The 12,961-nt window shown below is 33.2% G+C and overlaps 1 protein-coding gene across 1 annotated transcript in view; it reads left to right on the forward strand.

The window, feature by feature from the left end:
• The window catches only part of LOC140448981 (sodium channel protein Nach-like), a 60,654-nt gene that overhangs the window by 29,280 nt on the left and 18,413 nt on the right, over positions 1 to 12,961 (forward strand). Inside the window, exon 6 of the mRNA XM_072542122.1 lies at positions 3,326 to 3,509. Coding sequence (XP_072398223.1) covers positions 3,326 to 3,509 — 184 coding nt within the window. The remainder of the gene's footprint in view (positions 1 to 3,325; positions 3,510 to 12,961) is intronic.

Consider the following 12,961-nt stretch of genomic DNA (forward strand, 5'->3'; position numbering starts at 1 on the left):
TATTGATTAAAAATCTTACTCTACCGTATATATATTGCCTTGCCTTTATAGTAGAGCCTATTGCCTTAATGTAAGTCCACAAGCCCTTCTTCTTTTCTTTTAACTTCTGAGAGTCGCATTATATCCCAATTCATGTTCCCCAATTCCTCTTCTAGTTCGTAGAGCTTTTCATCTTTTGATATGGATTGGATGTTATATGTTGATGTATGGGGTTGCTGGTTGTTCTTTTTCTTGGTCAATGTTGACTTACCCCTCCTTTAGGATCCTTGGGCAGACCGTTGCTTTAATGTGGGATTGTGGAACAAAATTCCTACCGATCTGTGGTATCTTCCGTGTGACTGTTAAAATCTAAATTTCTGTTTTCTAGATGTTTGGGCCACATCTCACTATGCGGCCCAGACGGGTTGGTGGGGTAGAAGAATATATAATGTCGACCGTTCCAACCGAGGTTAAGCAGTTAAATTAACACCTCTGGGCAAGACGGGTGCGCACCACTTACTCTTAATGAAAATACATTTCCTTAATTCCAGTTATTACAGTTATTTCGCTGATAATCTTCATCATACATCGTACTATTTATTCTGAATCCAAGCTTTCGGTGATTTTTTTTGCAACTAAACTTACAAATGTTACTGTTAAAAAGACACTTTAAAAATTAATAAATACGTTAAAAGGTTAAAACACAAAGTGAAAGACGACATGTTAAAACAGTCGTCGTTGCAAACTTGATTTCAGTCACATTTCTCGAGCAGAAAGAGAAAGTGAGGGGACAATTATTGTTTAAATAGTTTGAAGAAAATACAAAAAACAAATTTAAAACTAATGTCTCACAAAATACTGTTTATGAATTTTGAGCACTACCAACTGTATTACCAACTTGAAATTGAGCGGGAAATTAAAAATATTATTTGTAACATAAGCAATAGAAAGAAAATAGTATTTAGTAAATAGGTTTAGAAAAAACAACCCAAACAAAACAAAACTGAATTAATAACTGAAGTTTGATCAAAAATATTCAATTAATAAAGAAATTTAAAAAAAAAAAGAGAAAAGAAAAAAGAAAACTCTGAGATGCAAAATAGCTCAGTCAAAATTCAATATAAAATTGTAAATTTTGCTAAGATTCTGGATCTCAGATCTTTTATTCAGATTGTTATTATCACTCTTGCTGATATGTACCATCTCTAAGAAAGTTCTCTTAAATTTATTTTTCTCTCTGGCTAATATTTTTACATTGTTGAAATCTATCTTATGGTCTAGATCGATAGTATGCTCTGCCAAAGCACAAGTAGGTTTGTTTAATCTACAATCACTCTTATGAGAAATGATACGGCTAGACAGATTCACCAATGTACGTGGATGGACATTCAGTACATTGAATGCAATAAACAACATCTGTAGTCTCTAAAGTGGTAAGGGGTTGTTTTATTTTGCTATACAGCTGACGTATGGTTTTGATGTTCTTGTTGGCTATTTTGATATTCTTAAATTCTTTGAAAATCTTAGTGAGTTCAACGGTTAGTTTCGGAATATATGGAAGGGCATAAAAATACACACTTGTTGGAGCAGAATTATTTTGTGCTGAGGGCACTGATTGTGACATAGTAAGAATGTTATTTCTATTAACAAAAGGAACATTAAAAATTAATTTATTAATCAGTCTTGGAGGATATGAATTTTCAACAAAAATATTACGTAAGAGGTTGAGATCATGTTGGAGATAATCCGGATGTGATAACCTTTTGACACATTTTTTCATCGCTAGGACTAAATTAGTTTTTATCCTAGGAGGATGGTAAGAATGGTAGCTTATGAATCTATTGCTACATATGGGTTTTCTATACCATTGTGTTTTCACAACATTATCCTCACATCTATGCAATTTCATGTCAAGGAAAGGCAAAGATCCCTCCCGCTCCTCCTCACACGTGAATTGCAAGTGTGGGTTTCGTTGGTTGAACACATTTAGCGTAGAATGTATAGAGTCTGTAGGTAGTGCCAAGATTAAGGCATCCACGTATCTCTTTATGAACGGTATTTCAAAATTGATTTGTTGCAAACAGTCTTCAATCAAGTCGTCCAAGACATAATTGCACAGCATTGGTGAAATAGTAGAACCCATTGGAGTACCAACAACTTGTTTGTAGTAACAATCATTAAAAATAAAAACATTAGAGTCAAAAACAAAAGAAATGAGTTTTTTGATATTGGCTAAGTTAAGGGTTGTGTGCATTGATATGTCATCCCAGTGTTTCTCAACACTAACCAATATTGTGTGTAATGGCAAATTAGTGAACAAAGACACTACATCAAAACTAACGAGCTTATAGTCGATAGGTAATTTTAAGTTATTAATAAAAGAACTGAAACTGAAAGAGTCCTGAATGTAAAACTCATTGTTATTACTGTACGTTTCTGTGAGAAACGTACTGTATAAATATATATATATATATATATATATATATATATATATATATATATATATATATATATATATATATATATATATAGCTCTTGGTAGTAATTTACTCACTTGTAGTTGTTGTTGAGCTGTATCTGATTGTATGATAGGGGTCCACGTCTTCAGCACCGTGCCGTCCTGCATGCTGTCACGTGTAGCGATTCTCAGGCAGCGAGCCTATACCTAAACTTGATGGATGTACATTTTATACCTTATGCCAGGAGTGAGTTTTTGTTTGTATGGTTGTTATTATTAATATCCAGATTTAAGCCATATGTCTCTTACTTCATATAAACAGAAAATTCACTAATTCCAGATACGTAATCTTTTAATTTCCGACAAGTTCTCTGAGTAAGAACAACATTATCACGGAAGCGTAGTGAGTCAATATATCTCCATCATTATTTATTCGTATGTTGACCCAGTAGAGTGTTTTAAATAATTTAAATAGATAATCTACCAAAAAATAAGAGTGGATTACGTTAAGTAAAACATAATAATAACAAATTTTAAAAAATTAAATTTTTGAGTTTTGTGCAATGCGAAATTAGTAAAGCTAAAAATGCAAACTGATTTGAGATTCTAATTCAACGTTAAAAGGTTACTGTTGAACCTGAGAGGTAAAGTATAATAGATGGACTTGAGATCAATTGGGCTCTGCCTGCACAGGTTAGGATCCTGTCAAGAGCGTAAACGTTTTTTGTTTTTATTTGTACGCCAGCTAGGGTTGTTTTTTTAACGGATACATTTATCGACGTGAAAAAATTAATCTAAATGTGTTTTTATTTTCACAGATGAAAATTATTAAGATTATAATCTTTATTTTGTGCACTATAAACAACTCTAATTTTTTGTTGCTAACAGCGCTCCTGTATTTTTTCTGAAGAACGAGTAGGAGTATTTGGAGATTCTTCCTCAGGTGATTGCTTAGTAGGATGCAAAGCCGAAAAAATGAAAAGGCTATGCCATTGTGTGCCATTTCAAATTCCCCTTAAAAGCAGTCTTGTGTGCCATCTTATGGATTTAAACTGTTTATCCCGACACAAAGGTAAGTCTATGTCTATTATTTATAACCTTTTTCTGCTTTTTCTTAAGATTTTAAAATTTTATAATTAAACACTGTCAGACGAAAAGAAAAAGAAGGTAAATAGTGTAGTAAAACCTGAAATAAAAATGCATAACTTTTGGTTAACCAACAACCAACAGCCTTGATTGCTCAACATACCTTGGTACTAACATAAACAGCCAAAGGGACCAATTCATCGAAATAAAACACCGCACAGGGAAGGCAAGATCACCATTCGTAAGGATAAAGTATATCTTCATAAATCATTATTTACCACTCAGAACCAAAGTCTTCATCGGAAGATGGTATGTTTTCGTTGTATTGTGTAAAGGCTTGGACGATTTCTGACGCTTCTTTAAATAAGTTCGAAGCCGTCGAGATGTAGTGTTACACGCTCATCTTAAGAATTCCATAGGTGGACCGGATAATTAATGTTGACGTTTTACGTAGACTAGGGAAGGAAAGCGAGATTGTTGATATAATCAAAGATCGCAAATAAAAATATCTGCGCTCTATTCTGAGAAATGAGCATATATATGGCTTGTTACAACTCGTTCTTCAGGGCAAGAGGTATTGAAAAAGTGGGTCAGACAGAAAAATAATTTCTTGACTTCAAAACCTGCGAAAGTGGTTCAATAAGCCATTAAAGTAAAAATTAAAGTAAAAATAACCATAATAATTGCCATCATCTGAAACGACTAATCAGTATAAGAAGATTTGTTTATTGTTCAGTAATTACAATATTATTTTTCTAATTTTCGGCATTTTCATAACTATATTTTTCCACAAATATTACGACCGTCTTAAATATAAATTGAGGTATTTTACTTTAATTTACGTTGTTAACGTGTCATAACTAGGGAGGCAAATATGCACCAAGAAATGGCTAAAATATGCACTAAAAACCGGGATATGTACCTATACTCGAATAATATGCAATAGGTAAATATGTGATTATAATAATTCAGATATGGACAGTTATGTTTCTAACATTAATTTTCCTATTAAGACAAAAACAAGGTGGTTTTCATTTAATTAATATTTTAAAACTGAATCATAAAAAACTGAAAAAAAAAACAATTTAAAATATAATGTTTATTCTAATAAACAAAATATACATATTATACCAAAATAATGTATAGTCGCGATAACATATATTGTAGAACGCTTTAAATGCGGTGACGTTTGATCTCTTCTTTTTTATTATAAGTTTTAGCAGTTGATGTAGCAGTAAATAGTGATGTAGCAGTTCGTTAGTGGGGTTTAGAGTGTTGGTTGCTGTAATTTTATTATTTTGAAAAGTGATGTGTCGTAGGACAATGTGGTTGAAAATAACTGTTTAAAGTAATATTTATTTATTAAATATATATTTATTTTAGTGTTTAAACAAATTACTCGGTTAAATAAACAATTCACAAGTTAACTACTTAGGTTTTTATAATCTATGCAACAAGGTACCCCAAATTAAAAAAAAAAACATAAATTTTCGTTGATTAGAGCCGTATATATTGCGACTTTTATAAATTTGAATTTATGAATTTAGTGTTTGAAATAGGGAAATCAAGAAGTAAAAAAGGGCTTAATCAGATTCTAAGGGTCGTAGGACAATGTATGCCAACATTTTGAATAATAAAAAATAACTTTCTATAAATGTTATATCTTTATAAGCTTAAAATCACAGTACTTTTGTAAATCTCTTTTTACAATATTTAACATAAATTTTTTAATTGGATAAAATACGCTTTTTTTCTTCAATTTGGTGCCTTCAGAATTCATGTTGACCTAATCGTTTACGCATAATAACGTTGTAGATGACGCTTTCTGGGATAAATAATTTTAATTTTGCAATAATTGTTAAGTAAAACTTCTTCAAATTTTTGTGACATCCATATAATCAGGCGAAATTAAAGTTTGTTTTGCATTTCTAGAAAAGTTATTAATAATTTTTAAAAGATAGACTTTGAAGCTATTTTTGTAATCTTATATACTAAAACGCTAAGCCCTTTTCTTGTCCACCACTTTACTCAAAAACCATATTAGATAATTAAAATATTTTTTCGGAATATTATTAGTATTACGTATGAGATTGTCAAGATATACTTTTGGTACAAAAATTCACTTTCGGTTTTGAGATGACTGGAAGTTAAAATTTACTTTAAGTTTTAGACCCAACAATGTATATATGGATCGAAAGGTCTCGTCGAGACGAATCTAAATATGTACTTCCGGTTGCGATCTGACACCGGAAGTGACCCGAAACGCGCATAAAACGTCAAGATAGAGCAAATCTGACACCGGATTCGTGATCAGCATGCAAAATTAACTGCTAAATGATATCCATGTCGACATTTGATGAACTAAAAATTGCATTCCGGTTTTGAGGTCAACTTCCAAAATTCCTTTTTTTTACTTGCATTATTATTGATGCATGTTATGTATATTCTTGCTTATATTGTTTGTATTGATCTCTTAATTTTTCTCGCAAAATAAAAATTTCATTTAAAAAACTCGATGTCGAGTTGGTCCGCTAGTAATTAAGTAAGCAACAAATTAAGAAAAATATCTTTACAAACTTTCATTTTAAATGATTTTTTATGCTTTTTCAATAAAATTGTGTCACTTTTCCATATAATTTGTCAATCTTCACCTTAGTATTTAAAATCAAATAGCAATCGTCTCTCTCTCCAATGGCGCTACAGCGCAAATCGACTCCCTTCGCGTAGCCTTCGCTGCGCAGATCGTCTTGTAACGATAAGATTACGTTATCGTTACTGAGAAATTTAAAATAACTTAATTCTGCCTGTAAGGTATGCAACCAACTATACATGTAATCGTATTATCAATTGTTTATCAATTGGTCAAACTGCTTACCGCCGCTTCCGCTTAACTTGGAACTGACGGAAGCCGACGATTTTAAAAGTGGAAGAGCTCACTTTATATCCAACCTTCGAACGGGTCAGAAGAGTGATCTTTCAACGACCAACGCCACATGGCTCAAGTTATCAGAAAAGAAATTTAAGTTATTCAGAGGTGATATTAAGTTAAAGAAGGCGTTTTTTTTTTTTATATTAGAAGTTTTGGAAAAAGAAGATTTTGGTTCAATTGTTGAAATATTGTTGCGTTGGGTGAGTTTCATTTTAATTAAAGTACATCATTTTTTTTTTAACCATTATTAGTTTCATATTAAAATCATTTATTCAATAATTTTACCTTAATTATATTAGTCAAATCACGTTCAGAATTCTTTCTGTTAGAAATTCTCCTAAGTACACGTTCTCATCAATATCCAAGCAATTCGGTAATGTAAGGAGATCCTTCATTACTATTTGCCTATAATATATTCGTGATAAGTTAAATTTTAGTTCTTCAGTGAAATATTCATAGTAAATTCCCAACATTTTTTTAAATACATAGTTTTCGATTAATTTTCCAAGGTCACAAAAAGTGTACGAAACCTTCACTAATTATCATCTTCTGACTAGTTTTTCTTGTCCTAACCGCCTTGTTGTTTATCAACTCTGAATAAAGCTAATGAGAGCTTCTTTGATTTTATTTTAGTCGTTGGAGGAAGAAAGAATATAAAGTCAATACAATAAACATTATTTTGGATTTGGGGTAATAGCTGTCAGTTGAGTTTGGTTTGGAGTTTTTTTTTTTTGGTTTTTCCCGAATATTGGAATAGCGGTTCAGTTTGGTGCTAGAACAGTGGGCTTACAGCTTTCACCCGAACGAGTCCCGGCGGCGTAAGGCGTCCGGAAGAAGAACCTTCTCGGCTTTAGAGTAGACAGGTTTTTTTTTTATTGTTTGGTAATATCGTAAAAATAAGTTACTTAAATATTGTTTAAACTTTAGTGAGTGAACGAACCAAAACTTAAAAATAATCCTAGTCAATTTTCATAATTCATATTTGCGTATCATTATATATCTTACATTCAATTTTTTTCTTAACATCATTTGCTTATTTTTTTTGTGTCATTAAATATTTTAAATATATATATGTATTAGTAATAACAGGGTAGGGGTGGATTTTAATACACTTTGTAAGGTCATTTGTGCACAAAGGTCCATTTTGTATTTTTATAGCCCTACTGGTAACGTCACTGATTCATCTTGGATCTGTTCCTTTCTGAACAGACCAATTGAAATATATTTACAGGTTATCTGATTGGAATCAACTTAGAAATTGTCGAACTGATACATTGTGTTAAATATAGGGAAGGGTAATAATTGTTTTAATATATATAAATAGGTTGGTTGTAGTAAATTTTGTTTTAATTCATGAATAAAACTTCATAATAAAAGTTCCTACTTTTCTAGCATATTAGAGTGTGTAAATATATTGTAAATAGGGATCAATAGGTTTTTTGTATGATAGGGTATTTAAGTTAAATTGTATATTACGGTTTACAGGTTTTTCTATTTTATTTTTATTAAATTGGGTTATAAGTAATAATCTGTTTTATTAAACAACCTTTTTTTTAATAAAGTTATATCTAGTTACAGAAACATAGTTAGCAGCAGCAATAAAGTCACTAGGTGAAGTGTTTGTTAGACTAAGAGTCCAGTAAACATCTTCCCTGGCGCCCAAATCATTCTTCTCTCATATATTCCTGTTGTCAGTACTTACCCTTAGTTCGTTTTGGTTATTCTTATATTTCCTTAGTTAATATACATCTTTTCTATTCTTTACTGTTTTCTCAGGGCATGCAAATAGGCCTAACCCTACCTTGAGTATCAACTGGCCAGTCTCAAGCATACCCAGCTAGCCTAACTGCATTCAGTTTCAACTCTTATTTTAATTTAGTTTCAAACTTATCTTCACACTACTCTACAGATCTTATAACATCAGGGACATAGTCCCAAGGGATCTGCCTACTATATTTGTTACAGTAGCGCCCAAAGTGGAGAAATATAAATTTGTTACAGTGGCGTAGTCCAACGTGGAGCCCAGATTTTCAGTAAGATAGTATTCCTTAATTCATTTGTCTCTTTTTTAAACTGTTTCTAGTTTGTTTGTCTATTTTTGCATATTTTATAGTTATTTAGATCCAGTGTTCTTTGCTACAGTATCTCAGAAATATTGAATAGTGTCTTATATTGCTGTGTTGGTGGTTTTGTTAACTTTAAATTAATAACTAATTGTAAACCTTCATTTAGTATAATATTTTTCATAATTATATTGGTTTGACATTTCTGGTTTGATCGGGTTAGTGATACCTGTACATTTGTTGAGAAATATTGAATAATTTATTGTATTACTATTTACATTGTTATTTGCCAATAGTGGTTTTGTTTAGGTGCGATCACACTATATAATATATATTTTTTTTTTTGGTCAATTATTGCATACTATATATAAAAATAAGTTCAATTTACTTATTGTCATTTGATCTCTCAAACCAACTTTAAATTATTTTAAATATATTTATATTTAAAGGTATAGGTACACCTTTATTAATTACATTTGGTTAAACACATTGTTGATTTTGGTTTGTTGGTGATATTTTTTTTTCTTCCTCTCTTTCATCATGTGTACCTTTAAGGCTGAGCATTTATTAGTTAAGGAAGTGGATTATGAGCTGAGGATAAGGGGAATTCCCTTTGAAGAGTCTACCAAGGTTGAGAAAAAACACCAATTATTGCGCGGTGCCTTGAAACAAGAGCAAGGAAATAGGAGCTTTCGACAAATTTCTTCTGTAGATATTCCTTTTCTGGAACAACAACAGGAGATAAACCAGACGTTGGAGGACCTGGCTCAGAGGATATCCGATTTTAGAGGGACTGTCCATGATAGCATGTATTCCAGGTTAATTTCTCGTCTTACTCATATCTCTGGTCGTGCACATTTACTATCTTGCTCAGATGAGGAGCAACAAATTTTCAAGCGCTCTATTTCCATTAGAATTCTTAGTTTAGAAGGTGAACTTGATTCTCGAGTAAATCCGGCAGCCACTTCCACTCCTATCTCTTCTGTTCATGCAGCTAATTCGTTTTCACACCCTAAACCAATTCAGGTACATAAGTGGGGAATTTTGTTTTCTGGTCAAGGTCATCATGATGAAGTCATTACCTTTTTGGAGAGAGTGGAATGTCTTCGTATTTCAAGAGGTGTGAGTGAGGATGATCTTTTTGCAGCTTCTGCTGAATTATTTACAGGTCCTGCGTTTACTTGGTTTATGAACAACCGTCATAGCTTTTCCACTTGGTCTGAGTTGGCTCAGAAATTAAAATCTGATTTTCTGCCTTATTCTTTCCAAGATGATCTCCTAGACGAAATCAAAAACCGTAAACAAAAGCCAAACGAACCTGTCACTATGTTTATTAACACCATTTTGGGCATGTGTAGTCGACTTGAGACTCCTCTATCCGACTTTGCCAAAATAAAGATCATTCTTAAGTGTCTGTTGCCTTTTTACCATCAGCAATTAGCTTTAATGGACATTCAGAGTATTGAGGATATCACGGAGAAGTGTAAACGCTTAGAGGAAACTCTATCTTGGTCTTCTTCTTCTGCAAGGATGTCTCGACCTACTTCTGGTCCTTCATTTAACTTAAGTTTCTCTAGAAATCGTTCTTGGCAACCCAAAACTCATACACAGAATGTGTCTGTGGTGAATTCGTCTTTGACTTGTTGGAATTGTCGTGAGCCTGGCCATGCATTTTATGAGTGCGTGACACCTCGTACACGTGTTTTCTGTCACGGTTGTGGTAGAGACAATACACTCAAACGTAACTGTTTTAAGTGTTCGGGAAACGAGCGGACAGAGGCTCGTCCCCTGAGCGTTCCTCAGTCTACAACCCCATCAGGGACTACAAACACAACAGTAAACGAAACCACAGGTCCAATACTCCCCAGCACTTCGAAATCACCCACTCAAGAAAAGAAAAACACTCACCAACCAAAGCACAACAAACAAAATCCAAAGCAAGCAAAAAAGTAACTGTCAACCACTCTGCGGTCAACTCGAGCTGTTTGCTTGACCTTAGATTATCTTCACCAGTCGTAAGTCATAATTTTAGTAATGAACATAATCAGCACAGGGAAACAGTTCCATTTTCTACACCAGTTTGTAAATTTGTTGGCAATGATAATATGTCTAAGTTAGTACCATTTTATAATTTGGATGGCCAATATAATATTTTAGATTTTTATATTAATTCTTTATTAGTCAGAAAACATAATGATAACCGACCTTATCTTGAAATTAAGATATTAGGACATTCTTGTTTGGCTCTATTAGATAGTGGCTCTAACATTTCTTTAATAGGTTCCTATTCATTACAATTGTTAGAAAACACTAATATTAATATTATACCTATTTCTTCCCTGCAAGTCTCTACTGCAGATGGTACCATTCAGTCGATCACAGGTAAATTTGAAACTGAAATTTTAGTTGCAAATATTCGCAAAACTATTACCTTTTATATTATACCTTCCGTGCAAAATTCTATAATTCTTGGCATGGATTTTTTAAATGAATTTAATAGCACATTAAATTGTTCGGACTTTTCGTTCTCTATTTCTTCCTTTAATTTATCAACTGTAAGTGTTATTCGTGAATTTTCTAGTTTGTCTGGAATGGAACAAAAACAGTTAGAGGATATTATCTCTAAATTTTCATCTATTTCGTCTAAAGATAAATTAGGCCGTACACATTTAATGTCTCATACTATTGAAGTGAAAACTTCAACTCCTTTCAGACAGTATCAATATCCCATACCTCAAGCATGGCAAGCAGATTTAGGTAAAGAAATCGATTCAATGCTCTCCTTAAACATTATCGAACCTTCTACCTCTTCATATTGTAGTCCTCTGTGGCTTACAAAGAAGAAGGATGGATCATTCAGAATTTGTTTTGATGGTCGTAAATTAAACAGTATCACATCGAATAGGGACGCTTATCCTATCCCTCGAATAGATGTTATATTAAGCAAACTCCAGAATGCGAAATACATCTCTTCCATTGACTTATCCAAGGCCTTCTTACAAATTCCTTTGAGTGAAGAGAGTAAGAAATATACTGCTTTCGCTGTTAGTGGTAAAGGATTATTTCAATTTGTCACGATGCCTTTTGGTCTAGTTTCAGCTCCTCAGACGATGTGTCGTTTAATGGACTTAGTTATTGGTCCACAACTTGAACCATTTGTATTTTATTATTTAGATGATATTTTAGTTGTTACTCCTGATTTTACTTCGCATATTGAAATATTAGAGAAGTTATTTTCACGCCTTAAAGAGGCTAATCTCACTGTCAACTTGGATAAATGTAATTTTTGTCGTCCTAATCTCAAATTCCTGGGATATGTTGTTGATAGTCAAGGTTTGAGGACAGATCCTGACAAGGTAACCGCTATCAAGGACTTCCCCATACCTAAAACAACTACTCAGTTACGTAGGATCTTGGGTATGTGTGGGTATTATCGAAGGTTTGTACGTTCTTATTCCACTTTATTATCACCTCTTACTGACCTCCTTAAGAATAGGAAAAAGGGTCAGACTATTACCTGGAATCCTGAGGCTGATGATGCTTTTCATCGTATTAAAGAAGCTCTTACCAGTGCTCCTGTCATGACTTCTCCTGATTTCAGTGAACACTTTTACCTCATGACAGATTGTTCTAATACTGCTTCAGGTGGTGTCCTCTTTCAGATGAAAGATGGTTCTGAGCACCCCATAGCGTACACTAGTAAGAAGCTCAATAAGGCCCAGAAAAATTACTCCACTACTGAGCGGGAACTCCTTGCTATAATTCATGGCTTGGAGGCCTTCAGGTATTATTTAGAAGGTCGTAAGTGTACTTTGATCACTGACCATAGTTCGTTGTTGTGGATGCATTCTATGCGTAACCCATCCCAACGGTTGTCCCGCTGGATTTGTAAGTTATCAGCGTTTGACTATAACATTGTCCACCGTAAGGCAAATGGTGTTGTAGTAGCTGATGCTTTGTCTCGAACATTTGATGTCAATCTTCTTGACGTATCCACTTTAGTTCCGGATGCGTGGTACCATAAAATGTTGGAGAATGTTACTCAGAATCCTGGTCAGTACCCTGATTTTAAAGTGGAACATAATATCCTTTATAAACATGTTGTTAGTCCAATTGAAGCCTTGACTAATATGTCGGATTGGAAAATTGTCGTCCCAACCGCAAATAGGGATGAAATTCTTCGTACTTTTCATGATAATGTGACATCTGGTCACTTTGGTTCCTTTAAAACATTTAGTAGGATAGCGGAGCTATATTATTGGCCTGGTATGCGCAACTGTATTAAGAAATATATTTCTAGATGCAAAGTTTGCGCTACATGCAAGCCAAGTAATAAGCCACAAGCTGGATTAATGGGTTCTTTTAGGAACATTGACTTCCCATGGCAGATGGTATCTATGGATTTAATTGGACCATACCCTCGTAGTTATAAGGGCAATACCTATT

Source organism: Diabrotica undecimpunctata, chromosome 8 (genome assembly GCF_040954645.1).
Source record: "Diabrotica undecimpunctata isolate CICGRU chromosome 8, icDiaUnde3, whole genome shotgun sequence".
NCBI classification, from domain to species: Eukaryota; Metazoa; Arthropoda; class Insecta; order Coleoptera; family Chrysomelidae; genus Diabrotica; species Diabrotica undecimpunctata.